We start from the raw sequence: 26,594 nt of genomic DNA on the forward strand, positions 1-26,594 counted from the left end.
TAATTAATAATCAAACAAATACATGCATCCATATTGGCATTACTATAAACTTATATTTCGGCCCTTATTTGAATATCCTAATAATTTTTAGGGTAATATATACTAGGATGACAAAAATAACAGTTAAAATTTGTCTTATTTAATACGAAAATGTTTGGTAACAAAAAAAAATTAGGCAAAAACAACCATAACTTACCTTATTTAGCATTTATTAATTGTTGTGACAATTAATAAATGCTAAATAAGGTAAGTTCTGACTGTATTTTTTGTTTCCCTAGCATTACCTATTTAATATTCATTAATTGTTGTAAAACAAGTTTTGGCTAAATTTTTTGTTACTAAACATTTTCATAATTTTTACAAGTTCGGCCATGTTTGATGTGTTCATTATTTCCATAATTCTATAATAATTAATAATTATATTGTTTCCTTTGACAATGACCCCGTATTATATAATTAATATGTGATGTATATATAACATGCTAATGTTTATAGATATAAGATCATGAGTTTTGTATAGATATATCATTATCAACTACTCTTGTGTTTGAGAGTCTCTGATCTCATCATTCACAAGAGTCTTTAAGGGAAAATTAAAGAGAGAAATAATATGGCACAATTATTTGAAGGAAAGAAATGTTCTATTTTCACAAATTTGTTCTTTCTTCTATTCTCTATATCCATGTTAGTAGTAGCTTATGGGAATAATAATAATAATAATGTGAAAAAACCAACATTATTCATATTTGGAGATTCAACTTTTGATGTTGGAACCAACAATTTTCTAAAGAGTATAGCAAAGGCTAACATCCTCTACAATGGGATTGATTTCCTTTATTCAATTCCCACTGGAAGGTTCAGCAATGGCTACAACACTGCTGACCAAATTGGTAATATAGGAAAATTTTTGGGGTTTAGTAATTTTTAATATTTTTGTTTATTATTTGACTAATATAAATACTAAATTATTTTTAACAAATAAATTTTATTAATTTTATGTGTGTAAATTTTAAAAAATATGAGTACAAACTATATTATTTTATGTGTGCAAATTCTGATAAATATAAGTATAAATTATATGTTTTTGTGTGCAAAATTTCCGTAAATATGGATGCACATTATTACTGACCAATAGTGCTGACAAAAAATTAATATTTATTGGTTATGTAATATTGTTCGATAATATAATAATAAATTCAATTTCAATATATGACTTTCTTATATATTATGTTGAATTGGAAATTTTTTTTCTTTTGAAAAAATTATTTAATTTTTTTCAAATTATATATGATTGAGTAGCGAGGCAATTTGGTTATATGGAAAGTCCACCACCATTTTTGGTTTTGGCTAAGCATCCGTACAGTTTCAAGAGGAACATACTTGGTGGTGCAAATTTTGCCTCAGCAGGTTCTGGAATTCTTAAAGAAACAGGCAAGAAGCAATGGGTAAGTTTGTTTTAGTAATTAATTAATCCATCATGATAGAGAGATAAAAAAATAATAAAAAAATCAAAACTTTTTTTTATTAGTATTTATTAATTTAATAATAATTAATAAATATTAAATAAGATAAATTATGACTGTTTTACTAATTTTTTTTGTTATCAAATATTTTCATTAATTAATTAACATATTTATTTTACCTTCTTTAATAACACATTAAGCTAGTATAAATATTTTTTAACTAAATTCCTTTTGTTTAAAAATTTTATAAAAAAGTTTGATTACAAAATTTTAAAGTACAAGAACTTAGTTAAAAGAAAATGTTTGCATGGTAATAAAGTAAACTGTAGAGACTAAATTTAAAATTATTATAAAATAAAAAATATAAAAATTTGATTACAAAATTCTAAATTATATTTTTTTTATATTAAATACGAATTGACTTTTTTTTTTCTTTGTAGGGAGAGGTGACATTCCTTGAGAAACAGGTTGAACAATTTAAATTTGTGCGTGAGAAAATCAATGAGAAATTGGGAGAAGAAAAAGCTTGTAGATTTGTTTCAAATGCTTTGTTTCTAATTAGTGTTGGAAGCAATGATCTCTTTGATTTTGCACGTAATGAAACTTCCATTCGCAACCCACAACAATATTTGGCTTCTCTTCAAGCCACCTACTTCATCCATATAAAGGTATCCTAATTACTTTTTTTTTTAAACAACTATTATTGCATCATACACAATTATTTTACTACTTAATTACTATATTACACTTTATGTATATCTAAATTTAAATATATAAATAATTTTGGTATTTCAACGACTCATATTCTTAATATCTATTAGGTTTAATTACTCTATTAGTCCCTATAGTTTCGCGAAATTTTTAATTAGGTCCCTATACTTTTTTTTCTTTTAATTGAGTCCTTGCACCAATTTTTTTTTAATTGGGTCCATACACTTTTTTTTCCTTTTAGGTCTCTATACCAATTTTTTTTGTTGGATCCCTATAAAATTAAGCCAATTACTACTAAGAGGGATTTAATTGAAAAAAAAATTAGTCTAGGGACCCAATTAAAAAGAAAAAAGTATAAAGACCTAATTAAAAATTTCACGAAACTATAGGAACTAACAGAGTAATTAAACCTATCTATTATTGTTTATGCTAAAAAAATGAAAGAATTTTCATGTTGCTGGTTTACTACCAAAAGAATTAAAATAAAAATACCACATATAAGAGAAATTTCTTTTTTGAGCATTTCAAGCAAGGATATTTTCAACAACTGCAAAATAAATTGCACTAATTTAAAGAAAGTAAAAAAAAAAAAGAATTCAGAAATCAACTTTTTTCGACTATCATTCAATTAATTTGTTCTTTCTCTTGTCTTTTAAAAAAGTTATAGCTAGTTTTAATTTCTACGATTTTTTATATAAAGATATTTTTATGCGAAAATAATAGTTTCAACAATACTAGAAAATAATAAATTACCGACGAATTTATCGTTGATTTTTGTTTTTACCAACAAACATCATATGTCGCAAAATTCATCAATATTTTTGAGAAACAAAATTTAATTTGTCGATAATATACAATTTTTTAGTAATAAGATATTTATACGTATTATATTAAGTAGTTTAGTCGACCATATCAAACTATTTAACAATTTTTCATTATCATCTTCCTACGAAAACATCTTCAAATGAGTAATCATCTTAATATTTTGTTTGTGAATTATATATGCATACTCTTAGTTAATGTGTGGTGATTTTTAACATAATATGAAAGACATCATTGTTTATTATTGATGTGAATTGCAGAATCTATATTTTTTAGGAGCTAGAAAATTTGGGATACTAAGTATTCCACCCGTTGGATGTTGTCCGGCTGTTACTTCTCAGAATAAAGGACACTGTTTGAAACCACTCAATGATTTAGCAACAGCCTTCTATTCCGCCACTAATACTCTTCTTAAAAAATTGAGTTCTGAATTGGTAGGGTTTAAGTATTCACTTGGCAACACTTTTCTAATGACCAAAACTTTGCTAGACACACCATCCACTTTCGGTAAGAATTTATTGTATGTATGTTTCTTCTGTTTCATTTTATCTATCTCTGCCATTAATCAAGAATATATTAGCAGAGAATAAAAGGAAAAAAAAAACTATAGAACATTCAATATTTATTACAAATTATGTAAATTTCTAAGATATTGTTTTTGGGGAGATTAATAATTCTTATTTTTAACCAAAAATAAAATAATTATATAATAAAAAAGACTGATGGATCTCATAAAATAAATAGTTATTAAGGGTTATTTTATCATTTTTATTTTGTTAGAGGTCACGTGGTCTTTCTCAAATGAATTAGGATTAGATTAGGTATTTCATTTAGAAAATAATATACCTCTAAATCTAATATTAGTAATGAATTCTCTCGTATGAAAATTTTACATGATTCTATCATATATTAATTTTGTCATTGGTATAAGAAGTAAAAATTAATACCATGTGGAATTTTTATATGAAAAGATTGAGTAGCTATATAGAAATTGTCTTATTATATAATATATATACTAGAACATGTCTAAATTCTATCATTTTATTCATTAATTAAATATATATAATAGTAACAAATATGAAATTAGCTAAGATGATAAATATTTTATATTATACTTAAGAGTTCTTGAATATTCAAATATTGTAAAGATTATATTAGGAATAAAAATGTATGTACTAAATTCCTTTTCATCCCATTATATATAATAGATACCAATCATTAACCTTTTTTTTTTTTTTTGTTTTGGGAAATTTATTTGTAGGGTTGAAGGAGACAAAATCAGCATGTTGTGGAATTGGATACTTGAATGGGCAAGGTCCATGCAACAAAACAGCTGGTGCCAATCTATGTTTTGATAGAAAGGATCACTTGTTTTGGGATTGGTTTCATCCAAGTGAGAGAGCTTCTCAATTGGCTGCACAAACACTTGTTCATGGAAAGTCAAAAGACTTTGTGACTCCAATTAATTTGAGCCAATTAGCTAGGGCTTAATTATTCAGATCACAACACACTATAAGAAACAGGCTGAAAATAGTGAAAATTACTGTTAAATTTTACGTCGTTGGATTTTGTGACGATTAACAATGTCGTTTTATCGGGCTATAAGCTGTCGGATTAAATAATCCGTCACAAGGCATCTAATAATAATGGATGCTGCTCATGTGTTCTTTTATTTTCCAATGCATACATGTTGGGAATAATTTAACGATAGATTGTCACATTTAATTTGTCACTAATAAGAGTGAGTTAAGTTTCAAAGTAGTCCCTAAACTTGCACTCGAGCTTCAAAGTAATCCTTGAAGTTAATAATTACTCAAATTCATCCCCGAACTTGTACTCCGGGACTCATAATAGTCCCTCAAGCATTTTCCGTTCATCAAAATCTTAAAATGACGTCGTTTTGAACAAAAAAAAAAAAGAAAAAAGAAACATAGCATAAAACCTCCAATCCAAAAAAAATAAAGAAAAAACGCGTAGCGTACCCAGCCCCCACCCCCACCCCCACTCTAATTCCCAATCTGATCCCTTCTCTATCCCCAACCCCTTTCCCTCTCCCAACCTTTCCCTTTCCCTTCTTCATCCCCAACCCGTCCCTTTTCCCTCCTCCAACCCTTCCCCTTTCCCTTTTTCTTCTGCTTCCCCAACGCCCTTCTCCTTCCCTTTCCTCTTCTGCTCCCCAACCTGAGATTCTTTTCCTTCCCTTTCTCCTTTCTAATCTGATGCCTTCTCTTTTTCCAACCATACTTTCACACTCATAAGAGCTCTCCTCAACCTTTGCTGCCGCTTCCGTTTCACTGCCGCCGCTGCTCGACAGCCTCCATCTCCACTCGGTCTCCTTCTTCTCTCCTCTGGCACGGTTCTTTCTCTCAGCCATGGTAATTTCTTTTTCTTTAATTTTTTTAGTTATTCAATCATTGTTCTTTAAGTTTTTTTTTATTGTTGCTATTTTTGTGCTTGTTGCTATTTAAGTTGATTGATGTATGCTATTTAACTTGATTGAACTTTTCTTATTAATGCTGTTTTTTGTGATATTTTGTGGTGTTGGTTTTTATTTTTGTGACCTTTTAAAAAAGAAGAAGAAAAACAGAGTTAAAAAAGAAGAACAACAGCGTTGAAGAAGAAGAAGAAGAAGAAGGGAATTCTTTTTTTTTTCAAAACGACGTCGCTTTCTTTTTCTTTTTCTTTTTTTTATTTTTTTGTTCAAAACGACGTCGTTTTAAGGTTCTGATGAACGGAAAATGCTTGAGGGACTATTATGAGTCTCGGAGTACAAGTTTGTGGATGAATTTGAGTAATTATTAACTTCAGAGATTATTTTAAGACTCGAGTGTAAGTTCAGAAACTACTTTGAGACTTAACTCAATAAGAGTTGCCGAGAGTTCACTTTTGTTATAAAAATGTGGTGTAACCATTTAATACAATATTTCAATATATATGCTTCTCAAGTGAGAGAATGTCTTTTATATAATATATAGTCTGCATTTACCTTAATTTTAAACAAGTGAGGGTTCTTTAATTTACCTATATTTTTCTGTAAAGGTTTTTGTTAATTATTAACTAAAAATTATTATTACAATTTCCGAAACAATAAACTTATTACTAACTATATATATATATTTGAAATTTTCAACACATCTAACCGATTAAAATATTGAAATTATACTTTTTTAAAACCTTTTTTTTTGGTAAAGTACTTTTTTAAAACCTTAATATGTGATTATAAGTTACTCATTAACATAATCCTCTTATAATTAGTATCATATATCAGTTTTTACATTAATATTTTTTGTACACAGCATCAAGTTTTTTGGGCTCGGTACATAGTTCTTCTTGGTCTTTTGGGCTGTGGCCCATATTCATTTCTATGGCCTTCTAAAAGCACTATTTTTATAATGTCCAAAAATAAAACACTATTTTTCCCTGTCCAAAAAAAAAAACACTATTTTTAATTTTTTATAGGTGCATTTTATGATAAACGGAAAAAAAATTAAATATTTATTTAAGAAAATGTGTCATTTAATTTTTATTAAGTTTTTAAAATAAATTTATACACTTCATTTTTTTAAACAAAAATATCTTCATTATAAAATTATTTTTTTATTTTCTGATACTATCATGTAACTTTTTTTCAAACCAAAATATTATTTTTTTTCACTTTGCTTTCAAAAGAGTTTTATCATGTAAAAATTTTTCATCCAAAAGAAAAAATCTAAAAATACTAGTCTATAGTATAACAAATAAAATAAAATGATCAGGTTAAGTTAGTTGGTATGAGTACGATATTAAGATGATCAAAAAATATTTTTCATTTTTCAAATAACTTGTTACATTATAATTAAGATAAAATATATTTTGTATTCCCAAAAATATATAGGAGAAAGTATTTTTAAAATTTTCAAAATAATTTTAAAGACAACATATATTAATGTTAGATCTAAACTTACAGAATGTGAATATTCTATTGACCTTGCACTCTATTTTTTTTTTTTTTTTAAATTGTGAATTAAATAATTTTTTATGCCATAGAATATATGACCACTTAATAATAATAATAAAAATAATAAAAAAATATATTTCTTTTGCGGGTTATCTAAGGTAGTGTTTGTTTTGAGGTACTGAGACAAAAATTGGGAGACTGAGACTCAGTATCGTGTTTGTTAGTTCAGAGACTGATACTAAAATTTCTGTCTCTGTCTTTAAAATTTCAGTATTTCAGTACCTCCAAAAAGTAGGGACACAGGGGACTGAAATTTTTAGAGATGGAGACTGAAACTTTAATAACATTTTATACCTAAAATACTTTCATTTCAATTAATTAATTCTAATTTTACCCTTTGTGCAAATTAAATTAGAGTTTCATTCTTATTTCAATTCCTGTCTCCCATTTTGCACCAAACAGAATACTGAGATTTATTTCAATCCCTGTCTCTTAGTCTCTGTCTCTCAGTCTCAGTCTTTCCGTCTCTGTCTCTCTACCAAACGCTACCTATGTTATCAAAAAAGGAGACTAAGAAGTCAACTGTTGTTCCTCCTTGAAGAAAACCATAAGTCTTACATGGCATCTTCAGCATCAAGATTCACGATGTTGAATTTGAAATCTCTGAAGTATTCTCCACGTTTCTCTGTTGTTGGTTCCTCACTCCTTCTTCTGAACTCACAGGTACCTTCTTCTTCTTCTTATTCAGTCTTCATCATTCAACACTTATAAAAGCACCCACCACCCATTTGATGAAAGTCAGGAACCAAACCAAAAAGCATAAAGAAGCATAGAGTCTTCAAACTTCGAAGTCAAGAACAAACATAGCAGAAAAGGTGTTTTGGAGTTTGAATCTATGGATCGTGAGAAGGTAGATTGGTCTGAACTCCCCATAGAGCTATGGCCCAAGATTGGAAAGTGTCTAGAGAATCACATAGATGTTCTAAGATTCAGAAGTGTTTGTGAAACTTGGAGATCTTCCATCCCTTCTTCTCATCCAAATTCTCCATCTTTTCCAATGAAAATCCCTCACCCCATCAATTCCTCCATTAAAGCAAGCCTTAACCAAGCTACCCTTTATCTTATTGAGTCAACTGATGCAAGCTTTGGCTCCAAGTTGGATCCTTTGGCACCTTCTTCTTCCAAAGGGTGGTTGATCAAGGTTGAAGAAGGTCCAAAGGGTGTTTCTTTGAGGCTGGTTAGCCCAATATCTGGACGGAAAATCTTTCATCCTTCTGAAGATTCTCCAATGATTTGGAACCTTTTGGACTATAGAGTCATTGAATTATGCAAATCCTACACCCTTCAGAACACTGGCAGGTTCTCTGCTTCTGTGAGCAAGGTTGTTTTCTTTCCAAACTCTTCTTGGGTTGGTGTTGAAGATTCGGTTGCTTGTTGTGTGTTTTTAGAGGGAAGATTGGGGATAATGAAACATGGTGATGAGAAATGGGCACTAGTGGATGACAAGAATTTCTATTATGATGATGTTATTGTGCATAGGGGTCAGTTCTATGTCACTGATAAGTGGGGCACTATCTCATGGGTAGATACAAATTCCTTGAAATTGATTCAGTTCACACCTCCCTTGTGTGGTTTTGGTAACAAGAAACATTTGGTCGAATCATGTGGGAGTCTCTATGTTGTTGATAGGTACTATGAAACTGAGCCAAGGAGGAGAAACTACTTCGGCCGCCAGGAAAACCGAGATGCTGCCGTGGAATGTTTCAAGGTTTATAAGTTGGATGAAGATTGGGGAACTTGGGTTGATGTGAAACAATTGGGAGATAGAGCCTTCATTTTGGGTAGAAATTGTAATTTCTCTGTTTCAGCTAAAGAACTCACTGGATATCAAGGGAACTGCATTTACTTCACTGATATGTTTGATTTAAGGATGTACAGCTTGGATGATCATAGCATTGTTACCATTGACTTTGATCCAAGTATTGAGAAGAATATGATGCCTCAAACCGCTTGGCTAGGTCACACTATTTGAGTTTAAAGGTATACTATTTTCTTGGCCATACTGCATATGTAGCACAACTTCATGTTACTATATATTTTGCAACTAATGTAAAGAATGCTATCACTAGTTGTGTCTTTGATAACCATGATAGTTCACCAGACCAGATATATGTTTGTCTCAGTAGTGTGATTGATTCTTAACTATGTGATGTTTATAGAACTATTCAATCAAATTGTTGAGAATGCTTACTTTATTTATGGCAATTGAATATTGTAGTGCTCCAAAAACACTATGAATCCTTATTATTGCTGCTTTGATCACTTCACTGATGTGTATTTGTGTCTTCTCAACAGCTAAAAGCATATACATGAAGGAAGAAGAACCTCTCTAGAGAAGTTCATAGTGAAGAGGTATACTATTGCTGATCTTAATTTATGGAAGCCACTTTTGCTTGCTATGTAATTATTGGTTCATTTGCTACTTGAGTGTCACACTAGGATTCTTTTGGTTCTCCAAGATCTTCTCATTCCACCTTTGTATTATATATATATATATATAGGCTATAGCAACAACTTTGTATCATAACAAAAATCAAGATCTATGTTGTACTTCCATTAGTATATAATGAGATTCGGTTGTGTACTTGAAGATTGATTGGGACTTCTATCTTTTTTTTTTTTTTTGACACAGTTGCTTGTTCATTCATTTCACTGGATAATATTTCATCATCAAAGCTTATCTAAATGCTTAATAGTTATTTTGAATATATTGATCATTACTTTCGTTTTTTCAATCACATGGAGAGAACAAAAGAAACATCTTGTTCTTTCTTCAGCAAAATCTGATCTCTAACAGACCTTTCAATAGGATTTGAATCGAAAATGCAGTTTTGACCGTCTATAAAATTATAATAATAAAAAGAAAAAAGAACAATTGGTTCTTGAACTATTCATAATTAGATAATTTAAATAGTTTACAATTCATTTGGTGCTCTATTTGGTTGGTGCTAACTATAGGACTTTCCCATCACTGTCATTTTCACTTCTTTGGCTTATTTTCTACAGATGCTTGTTATTTATTGGTGTCTTGGTGAAGAGAAATGTAAGCAAAAAATATGCAAAACCTTTAAATGAGATTTGGACAATATAATGAATGAGTTATTAATCTTTTAAATTTTGGAGACATGACAATTCATTTGTTGATGTTGACTGGCTCTTCAACATAAGTTGTATAAATTTAAACACATAATTAAAAAGGAAATATTAATATATTATCATTAAATAGGATACTAATATAGGAATTTGATTAATTTAGTTTAAAGAAATGTATTGGTTGTCTCTTTTAGTACGTTTTTTTTTTCACTCTCAAAATTCAAACTCGAGACTATCGAAGAAGAGACAAACTTATTTATTATTCCATCATTTATTCACAATCAGGATATTCATCATGGAATACAGTGATTAATCTCTTGCTGACTTGTCCAAAGTTTTTAAAGAATATTTTATAAGTTGAGTGTTTTAACTTTTAAAATATAAAGGAAACATAATAGATTCCTTTAATGGCTCTCTTTTCTTGCTTTGTGTTTATAGATGCAACGCAACTGAATATTATTGGACACACACTTCTTGGTTATTGTCTTTCACTGTTGGACAGTACAACTTTAATTGATTGGTAAGAATTGATATAAAGTGGAATATTCCTTAGATAATTCTAATAATATGCATACTTTTTATTTGTTTAATGAATAGCATTGGTAGAGGAAAAGGATAATATAATGTAAAGGAGTCATAGATTTGATCATGGGGGTGGTCATTGATGTACTTTTGGGCTGCGTTTGTTTCTAAGAACAGGATAGGATAAGACATTGATGGACAGAAACACAAAATTTTATGTTCTTGTATTCTGTTTGGTGATAAATTAGAACAAATTATGAAAATCCAATTTATTCTCATTTTTTTTCATTCAAAAAATTTGAGATGAAAAATATAATAATAAAAAATATAATTATGAAAAATTAACAAAAATAATGAAAGAAAAAATAAAAAATAAGTTGTGTCCCTTGTTAGTGTCTCCGTGTCCTTCCTGTCAGGATGGACACAAAATACACTAATTCAGTGTCTCTAGACACATTGTCTTTGTTCATGTCTGCTCTGCCAAACACAATTTTGTGTCTCTGTGTCCCTGTCTCAGTATCCTGTCTCTGTAAACAAAAGCAGCCTTGATTCTCTAGATTCTCAGCAGTCAAAATGACAATTTCAGTTTTCAACTCAAAGTTTATATTCTTATGTCTTTGTCTGTGAGACTGTGACATTCTTAGATTTGTGACCATGGACCCTTTATGGAATACCATTACACTTGTATTGTAGTCAATTAGATCTAGGTTTTGAATGAGTGAGGATACCCATATTATGCATCAACTCTTTCTGTCCTTCAATTTTGGTGTGGCTCATGATTTAATACACAAACTCTTCTTATTCATCCTTAAGTCTTTTTATTGTCAAATAAACACTTATTTTATGACATTCAAAAGACATTATTTTCAATATGAAACAACAACAACAACAACAAAACCTTATCCCACTAACCGGAGTCAACTTCATGGATCAAACGACGCCATTGAATCCTATCATATATCATGTCCATAATGAGACTGTATACACGAGATTTTCTTTGACTACCTCGTATATGGTCATATTAGGTCTCCCTCTAGCTTTTGATATCAAATATCAAAGTGTATAAGTTTACTGAAGATTCAATAAGGGTACAAACAAAAGAATGAGGAGACTTCCTTGACTACTGATGATCATAAATATGGTCATTTTGGTAAATGGGGATGGATTGATGTTCAAATTCAACCACCAATGAAATCCACCAAATTAGAGCAGCATGGCAATAATATAATATAATTTGCTCTAACCAGGAAAGTTGCATCTAAATGGATTGTCATCATAACATGGAGAGGCACAAGCTGTTTGGATTTGAAGAACTACAATCATTCATTGTACATGGATAATCTGATCATCACTATATTATTACTTGGTTGTTAAGATCATGATCCTTCGGTAATTTTCTTGTTTAAATTCTGAAGAAAAACAAAGATTGCTGAAGCACAAGGGTGAAAACAACTGAATAACATATATGATACATGTAGAAAAGGTGCATCAGCAGGGTGATCAATAGATACAAAGTTTGGAGAATGATATGACTTATGAATGTGGCTAAGCTCTTTTTACAAATCACCCTACCGGAAACACGCACATTACCATCGAAAATTACCAACGGAAAATATCCGTCAGAACTTGGTCGTGTAATTATGCTTATGCAACCTAATAGGAACTGAAGTGTAAGCTTCAAATCCCTCTGTTTGATGGTAACATTTCCTATTTTGAAGAACTAATATGCTTCAGCATTACCTTGGCAGATTCATCAGCAAAATATTTTTGCCGAAGTTTAACATATGGTGCTGCAACAAATGATAAAATGTGTGCAGGTTTCGAGAAGGAAAGTACTTCATACCACACTTGATTGTTCTCATCGATCTCGACCGAAAAGCGCTCTTCTGCTGCCTGCCGGAAAGATTAGCAAACATCAACTGTTTTCTGTATTTTGATCGCTTTATTAGGTAAAAGCTACTCAAATACAAGACCAATGTAATAATGGCTAAGAAAAAATCATTGAAACAATTTTGACAGAGACTAGAGGATTGAAATGGATTTGGCATCTCCATATTTGAGTAGTTTCGCATACTATTGTCAAAAACTTCATATAATCAATGAATCAAGCATAAATAAGGTAAACCTACTGCAAAAAATAAAATAAAATAAAATAAAAAAAATAATGATCCTTAAGAATTGAGGAACATGATGGAATTTCAATATTTTTCTTTCACAAAATTACCATATAGTGTGTGTGTCTATGTGGATCACAAAGAAGTTATAACTAAAGTAAAACTTCAAGATCACAAAGAAGCTGGTGATTCTGATATCATAATATATTAATATCACAAAGAAGCTTATTAATATTATGATTATTGAAAACATACAAGCAGACATAATTCTCAAAAACAAAATTCATATTGGCTTCAACAAATGCATAAAAAATCATGAATGTGAAGGAATAACAACAACAACAATAACAATATCAAGCCTAGTCTCACCATGTCAAATTAGCTATACAGATCAACCCACATCATATATGTTAAGTTATTTTATCAAGAAAATTAAATAACAAAATACTTCAAATGTTCAATCAGACTCCCCAAAAATTAAAAGATATATTAAAAAGGACAAAGAAGAAAAGAGAAAAGGGAGATGGGAAGAAAAAAAAAAGCACTAACCAGCAAGTGACCATGAAGAGTTCCACTTCCAAAACCAAAGGATGCCACACGCTTCCTTTTGGCGGCACTGCTTTCGTTCACATACACAACCTGAAGAGGCATCATAACCCATGGCAGGAACTCCTTCACACAAACACAAAACTTCTCTCCCTGTTTAATTTGTGTCTTTGGATCAACAAATGTCCAATCCAATCCAAAATGCCTACAACAAAATTCCACCCATAAAGAAATCACCATATACATTCATTCATACTCCTCAAAAAGAAATCACATGATGACTTATGAGCTAAAGCATATATCATTCATTTAAAACAACCATGCTATGTGTACACAAACAATCAGCCACTTGTATATAATACATATCATAAACAAAATACACTTTGAAAATAACACAAATATATCGTGGCTGATTTCTTGTGTGCACATAACATTTTTGGATTTCAAGTTGCCACTGCAGCCCTGATGCAATGCAGAAATTGTGGGAAAATGTATAGGTAACAACCGCCATCGCTGTGCACACAGGTCACAATTTAAAATCATAACCTGCGCGAGCACTCAGACACATATAGGATTGCAATTTAAAACCACAGTATATGCAAAACCATGTATGTATGTATGTATGTATGTATGTATGTATGCATGCATACCTCCAACTTTTGAGGGCAATCTTAGCATTCTCAAAAACCTCAGCACCAGAACCCAACAGAACTCGTTTGTTGTTAAGTGAAAACCCATCTTTGGACAACCCTTCATCTTGTTCAAGGGAAGATATTGATTTAGCAGTAAATCCTTTGTATTTACCATCATAGTTGAAGGTACCTGATCTGGTAATATAAAAATTTATAAGGATATGATGATATCATATGGACTTTTAAATAGCTTGGAAGTAAAAAATTACTTGTTGATGCAAGCCTTTTGGTCTTTTGGAGATGGTCGACCCCAGCTCAAGAACACCATTTTCTGTTAAGCAATTTAACAAACATGTTATAGGCATGTGGAACATGAAGCAAAGTAACAGTACAAAAAACAAATGAAAAGTATAAAATTAAACATAATATAAAGTATTTTTAATGGAAAATGGGGAATACTAACTTATGCTAATTCAGGTTACAATACAGTTACTGAGAGATTTGAGAATTGTGATATGACATTGAGTCAAAAAATATAAAATATGATGATAAAATTATGTTAGGCATATTTGGCCCCACATATTAATATGTTATATTTTCGTTCCAGGTATTAAAAATCTTGTTTCAAGATGATAAATGCTGAGTCAGAAGTTCAGAACCATGTGAACCACACAAGATTGTTTTTCTACCCCTTTTTGTTTTTTCCCTTTTCTTATGGTAAATATTAATATTGTTTTTAATTTATTTTTTATTTATGTCACAAATGTTTTAAAAATAAAACAATATTATCCTCTGCGATAACTCCGTTCAGAAATTATTAAGAAATGTGATTACTATGCCTTAATAACCATTAAAAACAACGGTGAAATTTAACTTTGTGACATATGAATCAAAATTTAGGAAATTCGTTGTACTATTTTTTTAAAAAACAAATTATTATTTTTTATTTTAATAAATAATTTATTAATTAATAAAAAGAGAGACATTTAATGTCATGAATTGATCATTTATACAATAGGAATAAGGAAGCATTCATTTTAGTTTTTTTTTTTTTAATTTATGAAATTTTAATTTCAATTCTGTACATTTCTCAGTTCTAAACATCAAATGAGATGTTCAGGAAATCAATAAAAGCTGAGTTTCTAACTTAATTATCAGAATTTGTTTTTATTTCCTGTACAACATAGTTGTAAGTAGCAAGAAATGAAATAATTCATCTAATATAGTGAAAATTTGTTTAGAGTTTCCATGGCTTTGATTGAAACCATCATTTCATTGCTATCAACAATAATTTTGATCCCAAGTTTAAGAATCCATGGAATCAGGATGTAATCAATTTCTCTGATGGATTTCCAGCAATAAAATGTATGTCAAAACTTTCAAATCCCTTTGTTTGATGTTAATAGTTGCCACTATTTTGAAGAAGTAATAACATGGTTCTGCATTAGTTTGGCAGATTCATGAGCAAAATAATTTTGTCTAAGCTTGACATATGGGAGTGCAAGAACTGATAAGGCATGTGCAGGCTTTGAGAAAGAAAGTACTTCATACCACACTTCATTCTTCTCGTCGATCTCCACCGAGAATCGCTCTTCGCCTGCCTGTAGTTGCCACAAATTTATCGGTTGAAACGTGTTATATATATATAACTATTCATGCATTTCTATTTAACAATTTAAACTTTTAGAATAAGTCGTTAATAATAAGATAACAAAACTTATACGATCAAAAAGTCTAGAATTCAATTCTTATTACCTTCGTTCTTCTAAATAAAGAAAGAATTTAAGCATAAGACAAAATAGTCATATAGACGAGTTAAATATATATCCATATAAAGTGGTATAATGACGATTTTGATGAGAAAAAGCATAAATAAGGTAACCATATTGTGAAAAACGAATAATGATGAGTACAAGAAAGCTCTCTTGACCTATTGAATTAATGATTCAGATATCAAATAATTCACAGACATTTCTATTAAGTAATTACTTGTTCTAAAGCTATTAAGCATAATTAAGTAGAGAATTTAATTATCTTGTTACACCAAACAGATGCATAAATAAATCTACTGATATGAGGAAAATAGAAAAAGCACTAACCAGTAAGTGACCATGAAGAGTTCCACTTCCAAAACCAAAGGATGCTACACCTTTTCTCTTTCTACTTTCATTAACATACACAACCTGAAGAGGCATCATCAACCATGGCAGCAACTCCTTCACACAAACACAAAACTTCTCTCCTTCTTTAATTGCTGTCTTTGGATCAACGAATGCCCAATCCAACCCCAAATGACTACAATCAATTTTACCCCACATTAAGAAAAATCACTATGTACATTCATTCATACACCACAAAATGAAGAAAACATGATGATCGATGATCGATGATCGAGCTAGAGCATATATCATGGTTTTAAAGATAACCACTCAGATGAAGTTATCTTTCGTGTGAATACAATAGGCGAGAACTGTTAGATGATTTAACATGTTTGACTAAATTGCCATCAAACGGTTCTCAACTATCATCTTCACATAAAAGCAACTTCATGTGAGTAGTCACCAATTTAAAACCATGGCGCGCACACGCACATACACATGTAAAAATACCTCCAACTTTTGAGGGCAGCCTTGCTCTTCTCAAAAGTCTCAACACCAGAACCTAACAGAACTCGTTTGTTGTTAAGTAAAAACCCATCTTTGGACAACCCTTCATCTTGTTCAAGGGAAGACAATGATTTACCAGTAGCCCCTTTATATTTAACATCATAGTTGAAAGTACCTGACCTGTTAAGAATGTGGTACTTGTAAATACACACACACAACACCTACATAGATATAATCAGTGAAAAAATGGACCTGAAAATGGGTTAAAAGTTAAACGTTCTCCTTTAAGAGAGATTATTTACTTTTTGATGCAAGCCTTTTGGTCTTGTGGAGATGGTCGACCCCAGCTCAAGAACACCATTTTCTGTTAGGCAATTTAACAAACATGTCATATGCGTGTAGAGTATGAAGCAAAGTAACACTAGAAAAAACAAAAAAAAAATTATAAAATTAAACATAATATAAAGTATATTTAATGGCAAATGATAAATACTAACTTATGCTAACAATATATATAGTCCCCGAGAGATTTGAGATATCTAAGGAATTGTGTCTGAGTCAAATATCGATAGTGATAAGTATATATTACTAGTAGTATAGCCCGGGCTAAAGCACGACAATGATATGAGTGGGCAAGTGGCTCTATTATTATAGGATACATGAAGTCTATGTGAGTGGAAGTTCATTTGTTAAACCCTACTTTCGTTTTTCAAATTCAAAAACGTGTACTATTGTAGTCCTTTGTTTATTGTCCGTCACGTTGTTAGTGACGTGGCTCAAATCTTGCTATCCAAAACATATTAAAACGACATCATACGCACTTTAGAGTTAAAAAATGTATTAAAAGACGTCGTTTTAAGATTTGAACAATACTAAAACGTTATATCCCTCCTTTTAAATAATACTAATTGTTCAAACTCTCAAACGAAACCGTTTAGTACATTTTTTAGCTCCAAAGTGCGTCGTTTTAATATGTCCAGTATAAAAAGGCTTGAGACACGTCACTAATAGCATTGGGTTCGGACGACGGAAAATATACAAGAGACTATATTGGTGTATTTTTTTTTAATCTAGGAAACCAAATGATAACAATTAAAAAGTCAAGGACTAAATCTAGGGATGTCAATGGGGAAGGGCGGGGTGGAAGATGCCTCCCTGCTCCCCATCCCCGCCCCGTTCTCCGCCATGGGGAAATAATTGTCCCCATCCCCGTTCCCTGCGTTCCCCGCATTCCCCACGGGCCCCATTCCCCATCTCCCTACATTCATATGGAAATTATAATAAAAAATATAAAAAAAACCAAAAAATAAACTACAAAATATTATTACAAACACACAAAAATATCTTATCCAATATTATAAGTCCAGAAATATAATATAGCAAATCATAGTCCATAAAATAAAATCTTGAATAATAGAGTTAGGGTTTTTCAATGAGTGAAATTACTAAAAGAACCCCTATATTAAAAATAAAGTAAGAGTTATTAAGTAAGTTAAAAAATTCGGAGAATTATCGATGATGGGATGGGGATCCCCGCTCGGGTCCCGCGCCTGTCTCGGGAGAATTTCGCTCCCTATTCCCATCCTCACGGGAAAAATTCTCCACTATTGGGGCCCATTCGTGGTGGTCCCCGCGGGAATCCCCACTTCTTGAAAAATTTTGACACCCCTAACTAAATCAGTACAATTTATCAGTTTTAGAGACAAAAGTGAGGTTTAACAAACAGCAGTGGACATCCGACATGTGCAACTACTTGGGATGTAAGGAGGCCAGTCTTCCAATAAGATATCTTGGCATCTCATTAGGAGCAAACCCAAGACTGGTCAGGACTTGAAAACCGATTATTGACAAGGTTGAGGAGAAGCTCAGCTTGTGGAAGGCAAAAGTACTCAACAAGGCGGGAAAGCTTGTCCTTATTAAATCTGTGTTAAACAGCTTGCCGGTGTACTACTTGAGTCTGTATAAGATGCCAAAGGCAGTGGCTGACAAGTTGATATCGTTGTAGAGGAGATTCCTGTGGAGCAAGGAGGAAGGGAGGCATGGCTTGGCGCTAGTCAAGTGGGAGTTAGTTCAAGCCCCTAAAAAGGTGGGTGTGTTGGGGTTGGTGATGCAGTCATTAGAAACACTACACTTCTGTTCAAGTGGTGGTGGTGGCGGTTCTTAAAAGAGGAGTGCCCATTATGGAAGAAGGTCGTCTGCTTTTGCTATGACTTGAACCCAAATGTGATGTTATCAGCTCAGACGTTACCTACTAGAGGGGGCCCATGGAAGGATATCTGTCAGCTGCAGGTTAGGGATAGTGATGTGAGAGATAAGATGATAGCGGGGTTATCTATGGAAGTGGGTGACGGAAGGATGACTCGTTTCTGGGAGGATGTCTGGCTACAAAGTGGTGCCCTAAAGACGAATTTTTCGAGGCTTTTCTCTATTTCAACCAGAAAGGATCTGTCATAGGGGATTGCGGGTTTTGGGATGGGTTAGAGTGGATCTGAAACTTCCAGTAAAGACGAGAGTTGTACCAATGGGAGTTGGGATTAGTGGATCAGTTACATGAAACTTTAAGGCCTATTGAGCTAGCACATGATAAGCAAGACAGAGTTGTTTGGAAGTTTGACAAGAAAGGTATTTTTTCGACTAACAATTTTGTGCAGGTAATGCAGTCAGAGACCCTTCCGGAGAAAGTTACTAGCTATAGTTTCACCAGAACCATTTGGAAAGGTTTGGTTCCACCACGGGTGAAGTTAGTTATTTGGTTTACGGTGATAGGGAGAGTTAATATCAAAGAAAGATTGCATAGACTGAAGATTGTTTAACATGGTGATAACATATGCGTGTTGTGTAAAAAAGACGTTGAATTTATACATCACTTGTTTTTGGGCTGTGAGTTTACTTGGCAGGTGTGGTGCCGATGGCTATCTATCTGACTTTGGGAGTTTGTGGTCTATTCCGAGCTCACTAATGGAACACTTCGAGAGCTAGACAGGTGTTGCTCACAAGAAAGGAGACCGTAACAAGTGGCTCATATGTTTTTTCTCCGTTATTTGGAATATTTGGCTAGAGAGGAACAGGCGAATTTTTAACAACACGGAAGGAGGTGCTGAGGAGGTGTTTCGTAAATCTGTAATCTATTATAGAGAATGGTATAATTTAGATCCCTTTTGTTGTTGATGACAATGCCGGAGATAACACTAGGGACAATTTTCTGGTCTTATTTTTATAGGTTCCTTGTTTGTTAGATTTTCTCGCTCCACTTTTTCTGTTGAGCTCCGTTGTTCAAAAAAAAAAAGCATATATGTAATTTATTCATAACATATAACAACCATATATATACATGAATGCAAATAACCATGGTTCTGAAAATCGAATCGGATTAATCTGTCAGATCAATCCAACTGCAAACCGGTATTTATAACGGTTTGGTTCATAGGCAAAAACCGCTCAGATGTGAACCGGAAACAAAATGCCTAATTGGATGGGAATCGGATGGTTGAATCTGAACCAGAACCGACCGGTTCAAACTAAACGAAGAGTTCAAAAAAAAAAAGTAAAGAAAAAGAAAGAAAGCCCTCGCTCAGCTTCGTGTCGAGGTAGCCGTCGTCTTCGTCGAGCAGCTTCGTCTCACCGCCGCCGTCTTCGTCTGCTCTCTGCTCGCCATCGTCCTCGTCTGCCCTTTGATCGCCGTCTTTCTCGTTTGCCCTCTGCTCGCCGAAGGTCAGCTCAGTGACACTGATCTTCCTTTTTTTTAATTATGTTGATGCTTTGTTCGAAAAACAGTAGCCTCAATCCTCTGATTCCTCTCCTCAAAGTCTCAAATCTGAAATCTCAAAGTGTTTGATTCCTCTCCGCCATGCGCAACAGATCCACAGTGAGTGAGGTCGCGTTTTGCTCGATTGCATTCCTTAGATCTAAACTCTCAATGTGGAGTTCTATTACTTCTTCTACTGCATCTCTGATTTTTGAATTTTGGCATGAAATCTTTTAGTTGTTGCAGTTGGTTCTGTTGTTGCCGAATTTGTGTTGCTGTTTCATTGTAATTACTAATTTGCAATCATATAATTTTTGTTGTTGCTGATTTTGGATCTGAAATTGTGGTTGATGATTGCTGAATTGTTGCTTGATTCTGGCAAAATTGAACGCATATCTGGTTGTTAGCGATGATTGAACCATCTTAGAGTTTTCCTTTCCTTTCCATAACTTGAATCATTGAATGGTTAGCTATGCTCCTGTGCTGTTCTGAACTGTGTATTCTTAGTGTTGATTGAATAATTGAATGATTAGTTCACTGCTGTGCTTTTTTTCTGGGTTAATTTTTGGAAAAAAATTATTAATCTTCGTTAAAATTGTGCTGAAATCTTGCTAAAATTGTGATAAGCTGAAAACCTTGTTGATCTTTATTGAAATTATAATGAAAATTTTGTTAAAAGTTTGTCAGAACTTCTATTTGTTCATTATAATCGGTCTATTGTTAGAGAAGAAATAAATTTTGTCATCTTTGTTTTTAATAAAGAAATAGATGAATTGAACGCGAAGAACAACTGCACGCGAAGAAACTTCCAGAACCTTCGAGATTTCATTGTTCATGGACTCGCTGCCTGCACCCTCTCACCTCTCTCCCTCCGCACTCTCCTTCCTCGACGGCAAGTTCCACACCAAAGATGCCCTCTCGGAAGCTTCGACACTCGTTGCCGAGCTACAGACTCAGTGCTCCGAGTTGGATCGGTCTCTGAATGAGTCCACTCGCCGACTCGGAGCGGGTCTCTCAGCTTACACTTCGCTCTCGGGCGACGTCAACGGCCGCCTCAGTGCCCTTGCCTCCACTTGCTCTTCCAACGCCGTGCCAGGTTCGGTCCATTGATCTTTCTCTTTTATTTGGGTTTAACTGTAGGGTTTTTGTGGTGTTTTGAATTTTGCGAAATTGAATTGGTTTGTTGTTGGGTGGAGATGGAGGAAGCAGCGAAGAGGGTGATGGCAAGGGTTTCAGAGAGGAACTTGCGGCTTTGGCGAAGGAAGTTGCCAGGTTGGAGAATGTTCGTGTTTATGCAGGTTGGTTATCAGTATTATTTTTTGGTTTTCAATTATCACTGTCAGAAGAGCATGAATTGGATGGAATACTTGTGTTGTGGTCACTTTTGTGAAATGGATTTGTGGTTCTCAAATATATGTTGGTCTGCTTAGGCTGACTTCTTAGATATCATACTGGTCATACTTGTTGAATAATGCTACTTATTTCAGTATACGGCTAGTGCAACTTTTCTTTGGTATATTAATACTCTGACACTGCTTCTTACAGAAACAGCGCTGAAACTTGATACTTTGATTGGTGATACTGAAGATGCTGTATCACATACCATGAACAAACACCTGAGGAAGCCTTCTAGTCAGAATTCAGAAGTGAGAAATCTTTCTTATCATGGATCCCAATATCCATTGGGAACTATTGCATCATTACATTGTTATGTCTGCTAAATGTTGCAGGAAATGCGTCTGGTTGCTATAAACACGCTAAAAACAACAGAAGGACTATTGACCTCAATTACAAAGACACAGCCTCAGTGGAAGCGTCTTCTATCAGCAGCTGATCATAGAGTAGATCGAGCTCTGGCTATCTTAAGACCCCAGGCAATTGCTGATCATCGAGCACTTCTTGCTTCCCTTGGATGGCCCCCACCTCTTTCTTCTTTGGCTTCTGCAAATCAAGGACTGAATCCTCTACTGCATATGCAAGCAGATGTTAGACTCAAGTACTCTAGAAATTTTCTTGCTTTGTGCAACCTACAAGAGTTGCAAAGGCAAAGAAAATGTAGGCAGCTTGAGGGCCATGATAGGGAGGTTGCTCTGCGACAACCACTTTGGGTAATTGAAGAGCTTGCGAATCCCTTGTCATTGGCTTCCCAGCGACATTTCTCAAAATGGATTGATAAACCAGAATTTATATTTACGCTTGTATATAAGATCACAAGCGATTATGTTGATTCAATGGATGAAATGTTGCAGCCTTTGATTGATGAAGCAAAAGTAGTTGGCTATAGTTGCAGAGAAGAATGGATTTCAGCAATGGTTACTTCCTTATCAACATACTTGGCAAAAGAAATTTTCCCTAGTTATATTAGTCAACTAGAAGAGGAGAGTGTTACAGGTATTCAATCATCTGCTAGAATATCATGGCTGCATCTGATTGACCTGATGATAGCTTTTGATAAAAGGATCAAGTCTTTGGTAGAGCGTTCTGGAATTTTGCTATTTTTTTATGACAGTGGTATGTTGCAGAGGATTTCTTCACTATCTGTATTTTGTGATAGACCAGACTGGCTTGATCTATGGGCAGAAATAGAGCTAGGTGATGCCCTTGATAAGCTTAAACCTGACATTGAAGATGAGAATAATTGGAGAAAGAAAGCTGAAGCTGCAGTTCTCTCATCATGTATTGATGATCTCAAGTCTCCCCTAATTTCCAGTGCATTTCTTCGCCATCTATCAGCTGTTATTGAACGATGTAGATCATTACCAAGTGTTACTTTGAGGTCCAAATTTCTCAGATTAGCAGGTGTGCCTATTATAAGAAAATTTTTTGATTCCATACTTGTCCGTTGCCAAGAAGCTGAGGGACTAACTGCCTTAACTGATGATGATGCTGTAATTAAAGTAGCAGTTTCCAACAATGCTGCCCATTACTTTGAATCTGCATTAAGGGAATGGTCTGAGGATGTCTTTTTACTTGAGATGGATCTGGATGATAAAGCAGAGTTGCCAAGTAATGCAGATAGAAATGGCGAAGTTTTGTCAGAGAGTTCTGGTAGGGTTATATTGGATGACGAGATCAAGAAGTTGGAAGATTTTAGAACAGAATGGGTTGAAAGGATATCTGTAGTTATTTTGAGAGGTTTTGATGCTCGATCTCGAGATTACATTAAGAACAAGAGGCAATGGCAAAAGGTTGAAGAAGGGTGGACTGTGTCGAAGACACTGATAGATGCCCTAGATTATTTGCAAAGCAAAATATCAGTTGTAGAAGAAGCTTTGAATAGTAGGGATTTTGTTGGGGTATGGAGAAGTTTGGCAGCTGGAATTGATCAATTGATTTTTAATGGTATTCTTATAAGTAGTGTAAAATTTCATAATGGTGGTGTCGAAAGATTCAACAGCGATATAGGTGTTTTATTTGGGGTATTTGGGGCTTGGTGTTTGAGACCAGAAGGTTTTTTCCCAAAATCAAGTGAAGGTCTTAAGTTGTTGAAGTTGAATGAAACCCGAGTGCAAGAATGTCTTGCTGGGGGGAAGAGATGGTTGAAGGAAAATGGGATCAGGCATCTGACTGTAACCGAAGCAGAAAAGGTTGTGAAGAATAGGGTGTTCTCAAATTGAAGCTTTTTTGCTTTGCTTTATGATGTTTTTAAAATTTTGAAAAAAAATTCTCATATTTTTAAATTGACATTGAAAGAAAATTGATTCAGTAAATTAGGTCATATAACAACTAAAACAAAATAAAACTCATACGATAAACGAAGTCTTATTTAAAAAATATCATGCAATCACTAAATTACTTGTCTATTATAAAATCAATCAATTAAAAATTTTTTTCAATCAATTGGTTGTTGTTTATATAAAAAGAATAGATTCTGTCGATATATAATCAATTGTTTTTTTGGGCTAATCAATTGGATAGGTAATAAAATTGATCGACTTTTAAAAAAATTGATTTTTGTTCATAAAACAATTGATTGTTGTAAAAAAAAAAAAATTCATTCACTTAATCAATCGATTACTTGAATAAAAAAAGCAATTGTGTTTTCTGCAACTTGCAAAAAGAAAAAGAATTTTCATTTTCTAACCAATCGATTAATTGAATGAAAAAATTGATTGCATTTTTGCACGGTGTAAAAGGAAAAGGACTTCTATTTACTAACTAATCCATTACTCTAATGGAAAAATCAATTGTTATCATGATTGATAAACGATGATCATTGGCTACAAGAAATTGATAATTATAGTAGAAGGAAATATATAAACGATTATAATTATAGAATTTGATAATTGAAAAAGAGATTGATGATAGATTATAAAATTATTAATCTTAAGATTGAAAAAGATAATATTAGGATTTCAAAATCAAAATAAAATTGAGAAGGAGATTGTATGTAGAATCTCGAAGAACATTTTTTTAGTTTACAGGTTAAGGACTAATATCTGAACTTCATTTAAAAATCTGCCGCTGGGCAATGAGTTGCTGCATGCACAAAACGGGGTTTTAGACGAGTGAACTGACCACTCGACCAACCCAACTTGGTTAATTTCAAAGAACATTAAATTGTTAATGATAGAGTTGTGAAAATAAGATAGATGATGAATAATAAAATAATAATTTATAAAATAAAGAATTGATTTTATAATTAAATAATGTACGAATAATCAATTAATAAATAAAACTAAAAAAATAAAAAATATATTTGTTACTCAAATTATTTAATAGCCAAACGTTTTAGGACTATGAAAACGAATGCAGGTGCCTAACTCTCATGTGTATTGTCAAGATACCAAGATCACTGACTCTTGTAAGTGTCTTTTTTTTTGTTAGGAAAAGTAGAGAGAGACTGAGAGACAATGAGAATATTAAACAATGTGAATAATAGATATGTCAAACGTTGAATTCAATAGGTATGTATGCAGAAGATTATGTTGATTATTCTTAATTGGATGACTATTCCTTTTTATTCAATTTACTCATGAATAGTTAACAATGACATGATGTTCAATTCACTAGGTGTGCGGATGGTTATCCTAATGTTAGGGTCTAGAAGGTAATTTGGAGGTGGAGTATTTTTTTACTTTATTAGGTCAATTTTAGAACCTATTATTCACATTGTTTACAAAAGATTATCTACCTAGCAAAACCGTTTTTGTTAATAAAATTAATGTTTCCTTCTAAAAAAATTAATGCGAAAGAATTATACATGCATAAAATGTGCAAAATGATGTTCACAGCATAGTTACCCATAAGATACTATGTTCAAACTTCAAACAGTGAATACACACAATAATAAATAATTAAACGGTTTTGTTAGGTAACTAACTAGGTAACTAACCAACTCCCCAACTTAACAGTCCAACAACACACACCATGACGCGCAAATATATAAAACAGATAAGGCACTTCATGTGAGTAATCACCCAATTTAAAACCATGGCGCGCACGCGCACATACACATGTAAAAATACCTCCAACTTTTGAGGGCAGCCTTGCTCTTCTCAAAAGTCTCAACACCAGAACCTAACAGAACTCGTTTGTTGTTAAGTAAAACCCCATCGTTGGACAACCCTTCATCTTGTTCAAGGGAAGACAATGATTTAGCAGTAGTCCCTTTATATTTAACATCATAGTTGAAAGTACCTGACCTGTTAAGAATGTGGTACTTGTAAATATACACGCACAACACATATATAGATATAATCAGTGAAAAAATGGACCTGAAAATGGGTTAAAAGTTAAACGTTCTCCTTCAAGAACACCATTTTCTGTTAGGCAATTTAACAAACATGTCATAGGCGTGTAGAGCATGAAGCAAAGTAACACTAGAAAAAACAAAAAGAAAAGTATAAAATTAAACATAATATAAAATATATTTCATGGCAAATGATGAATAGTAACTTATGCTCACAATATATTTAATGATTATATATATAAAATATATATAGTCACTGAGAGTCTGAGAGATTTGAGATATCTAAGGAATTTGATAAAGTGATAATGTTTTTTTTTTCAAATATTAAAATATTGTTTTTTGTCCACCACACAAAATTGTTTTTCTATTTTTTTTTTCACATCTCTCTTTGAAAACACAAATTAGGACTAGTAGCATTTTATGTTAACTCTTAAAAGTTAAAGGAAACAATCACATAAGTTTTACAGTGACATGTAAATTGAAATTTAGGAAATCCTTTATTCCATAATTTAAAAAAAAATGAATTACATTTTATTTTAATGAATTAGTAAATTGAAATAGTTTGATTTGAATTTTGATCTCTTTCACAATTTTATAAAAATAACTCTAAAATAGTCTATTAAACTCACTCCTTATGCAAAGTGAGTGAGT

General features: G+C 32.6%; 5 protein-coding genes and 2 long non-coding RNA genes across 12 annotated transcripts in view; 3 read left to right on the top strand and 4 right to left on the bottom strand.

Moving 5' to 3' along the window:
• Positions 1 to 531: 531 nt before the first annotated feature.
• Positions 532 to 4,667, top strand: LOC107632440 (GDSL esterase/lipase At4g16230). The gene is made up of 5 exons (XM_088509699.1): positions 532 to 890; positions 1,300 to 1,445; positions 1,904 to 2,131; positions 3,257 to 3,503; positions 4,258 to 4,667. Exons 1-5 carry the CDS (start codon positions 611 to 613, stop codon positions 4,485 to 4,487), a joined length of 1,131 nt encoding a protein of 376 aa, XP_088365825.1. The 5' UTR covers positions 532 to 610; the 3' UTR covers positions 4,488 to 4,667.
• A 2,817-nt stretch (positions 4,668 to 7,484) lies between these two features.
• Positions 7,485 to 9,583, top strand: LOC107629474 (F-box protein At2g26160). Of its 2 annotated transcripts, XM_021117645.2 has the most exons (3): positions 7,485 to 7,656; positions 7,736 to 8,973; positions 9,289 to 9,583. In XM_021117645.2, the coding sequence occupies exon 2, from the start codon at positions 7,829 to 7,831 to the stop codon at positions 8,963 to 8,965; it is 1,137 nt and encodes a 378-aa protein (XP_020973304.1). In that variant the 5' UTR covers positions 7,485 to 7,656; positions 7,736 to 7,828; the 3' UTR covers positions 8,966 to 8,973; positions 9,289 to 9,583. The 2 variants fall into 2 exon arrangements, with proteins under 2 accessions (XP_020973304.1, XP_088366144.1); XM_088510018.1 differs by having other exon boundaries at positions 7,485 to 8,973.
• The window catches only part of LOC148569620 (uncharacterized), a 113,818-nt gene continuing 94,954 nt past the window's right edge, over positions 7,731 to 26,594 (bottom strand). The window contains exon 2 of the long non-coding RNA XR_015907666.1: positions 7,731 to 9,598. This is a non-coding gene — a long non-coding RNA (uncharacterized LOC148569620). The remainder of the gene's footprint in view (positions 9,599 to 26,594) is intronic.
• On the bottom strand, positions 12,052 to 14,505 carry LOC107629476 (UPF0548 protein At2g17695). Its single transcript, XM_016332278.3, has 5 exons — positions 14,364 to 14,505; positions 14,170 to 14,231; positions 13,919 to 14,095; positions 13,272 to 13,473; positions 12,052 to 12,501 (listed from the first exon to the last, which is right to left on the bottom strand). Exons 2-5 carry the CDS (start codon positions 14,226 to 14,228, stop codon positions 12,316 to 12,318), a joined length of 624 nt encoding a protein of 207 aa, XP_016187764.1. The 5' UTR covers positions 14,229 to 14,231; positions 14,364 to 14,505; the 3' UTR covers positions 12,052 to 12,315.
• Positions 15,154 to 17,258, bottom strand: LOC148569621 (UPF0548 protein At2g17695-like). Its single transcript, XM_016332279.3, has 5 exons — positions 17,004 to 17,258; positions 16,809 to 16,870; positions 16,510 to 16,686; positions 16,000 to 16,195; positions 15,154 to 15,501 (listed from the first exon to the last, which is right to left on the bottom strand). Exons 2-5 carry the CDS (start codon positions 16,865 to 16,867, stop codon positions 15,313 to 15,315), a joined length of 621 nt encoding a protein of 206 aa, XP_016187765.1. The 5' UTR covers positions 16,868 to 16,870; positions 17,004 to 17,258; the 3' UTR covers positions 15,154 to 15,312.
• On the top strand, positions 20,007 to 23,961 carry LOC107629472 (RINT1-like protein MAG2). 5 transcript variants are annotated; one of them, XM_016332272.3, is made up of 5 exons: positions 20,007 to 20,371; positions 21,014 to 21,347; positions 21,448 to 21,549; positions 21,797 to 21,897; positions 21,982 to 23,961. In XM_016332272.3, exons 2-5 carry the CDS (start codon positions 21,086 to 21,088, stop codon positions 23,866 to 23,868), a joined length of 2,352 nt encoding a protein of 783 aa, XP_016187758.1. In that variant the 5' UTR covers positions 20,007 to 20,371; positions 21,014 to 21,085; the 3' UTR covers positions 23,869 to 23,961. The 5 variants fall into 5 exon arrangements, with proteins under 5 accessions (XP_016187758.1, XP_016187759.1, XP_088366143.1 ...); XM_016332273.3 differs by having other exon boundaries at positions 20,053 to 20,217; XM_088510017.1 differs by having other exon boundaries at positions 20,053 to 20,217; positions 21,020 to 21,347.
• On the bottom strand, positions 25,479 to 26,214 carry LOC110269864 (uncharacterized). The gene is made up of 2 exons (XR_015907531.1): positions 25,969 to 26,214; positions 25,479 to 25,896 (listed from the first exon to the last, which is right to left on the bottom strand). It is a non-coding gene; the product is annotated as an uncharacterized LOC110269864 (long non-coding RNA).

Source organism: Arachis ipaensis, chromosome B3 (genome assembly GCF_059453495.1).
Source record: "Arachis ipaensis isolate K30076 ecotype BB chromosome B3, ASM5945349v1, whole genome shotgun sequence".
In the NCBI taxonomy this organism is placed as follows: Eukaryota; Viridiplantae; Streptophyta; class Magnoliopsida; order Fabales; family Fabaceae; genus Arachis; species Arachis ipaensis.

Coding starts and splice junctions, on each gene's coding strand:
- LOC107632440 (XM_088509699.1), top strand. CDS start 611: ATGGCACAATTATTTGAAGGAAAGAAATGTTCTATTTTCACAAATTTG. Junction 1,446..1,903: donor AAACAGGCAAGAAGCAATGG/GTAAGTTTGTTT, acceptor TTTTCTTTGTAG/GGAGAGGTGACATTCCTTGA. Junction 3,504..4,257: donor AGACACACCATCCACTTTCG/GTAAGAATTTAT, acceptor ATTTATTTGTAG/GGTTGAAGGAGACAAAATCA.
- LOC107629474 (XM_088510018.1), top strand. CDS start 7,829: ATGGATCGTGAGAAGGTAGATTGGTCTGAACTCCCCATAGAGCTATGG.
- LOC107629476 (XM_016332278.3), bottom strand. CDS start 14,228: ATGGTGTTCTTGAGCTGGGGTCGACCATCTCCAAAAGACCAAAAGGCT. Junction 13,474..13,918: donor ATTGCCCTCAAAAGTTGGAG/GTATGCATGCAT, acceptor ATTTTGTTGTAG/GCATTTTGGATTGGATTGGA. Junction 12,502..13,271: donor CTCTTCATGGTCACTTGCTG/GTTAGTGCTTTT, acceptor TCTTTCCGGCAG/GCAGCAGAAGAGCGCTTTTC.
- LOC148569621 (XM_016332279.3), bottom strand. CDS start 16,867: ATGGTGTTCTTGAGCTGGGGTCGACCATCTCCACAAGACCAAAAGGCT. Junction 16,687..16,808: donor CAAAAGGCTTGCATCAAAAA/GTAAATAATCTC, acceptor CATTCTTAACAG/GTCAGGTACTTTCAACTATG. Junction 16,196..16,509: donor GCTGCCCTCAAAAGTTGGAG/GTATTTTTACAT, acceptor AATTGATTGTAG/TCATTTGGGGTTGGATTGGG.
- LOC107629472 (XM_016332272.3), top strand. CDS start 21,086: ATGGACTCGCTGCCTGCACCCTCTCACCTCTCTCCCTCCGCACTCTCC. Junction 21,348..21,447: donor CTCTTCCAACGCCGTGCCAG/GTTCGGTCCATT, acceptor TGTTGGGTGGAG/ATGGAGGAAGCAGCGAAGAG. Junction 21,550..21,796: donor GAATGTTCGTGTTTATGCAG/GTTGGTTATCAG, acceptor TGCTTCTTACAG/AAACAGCGCTGAAACTTGAT.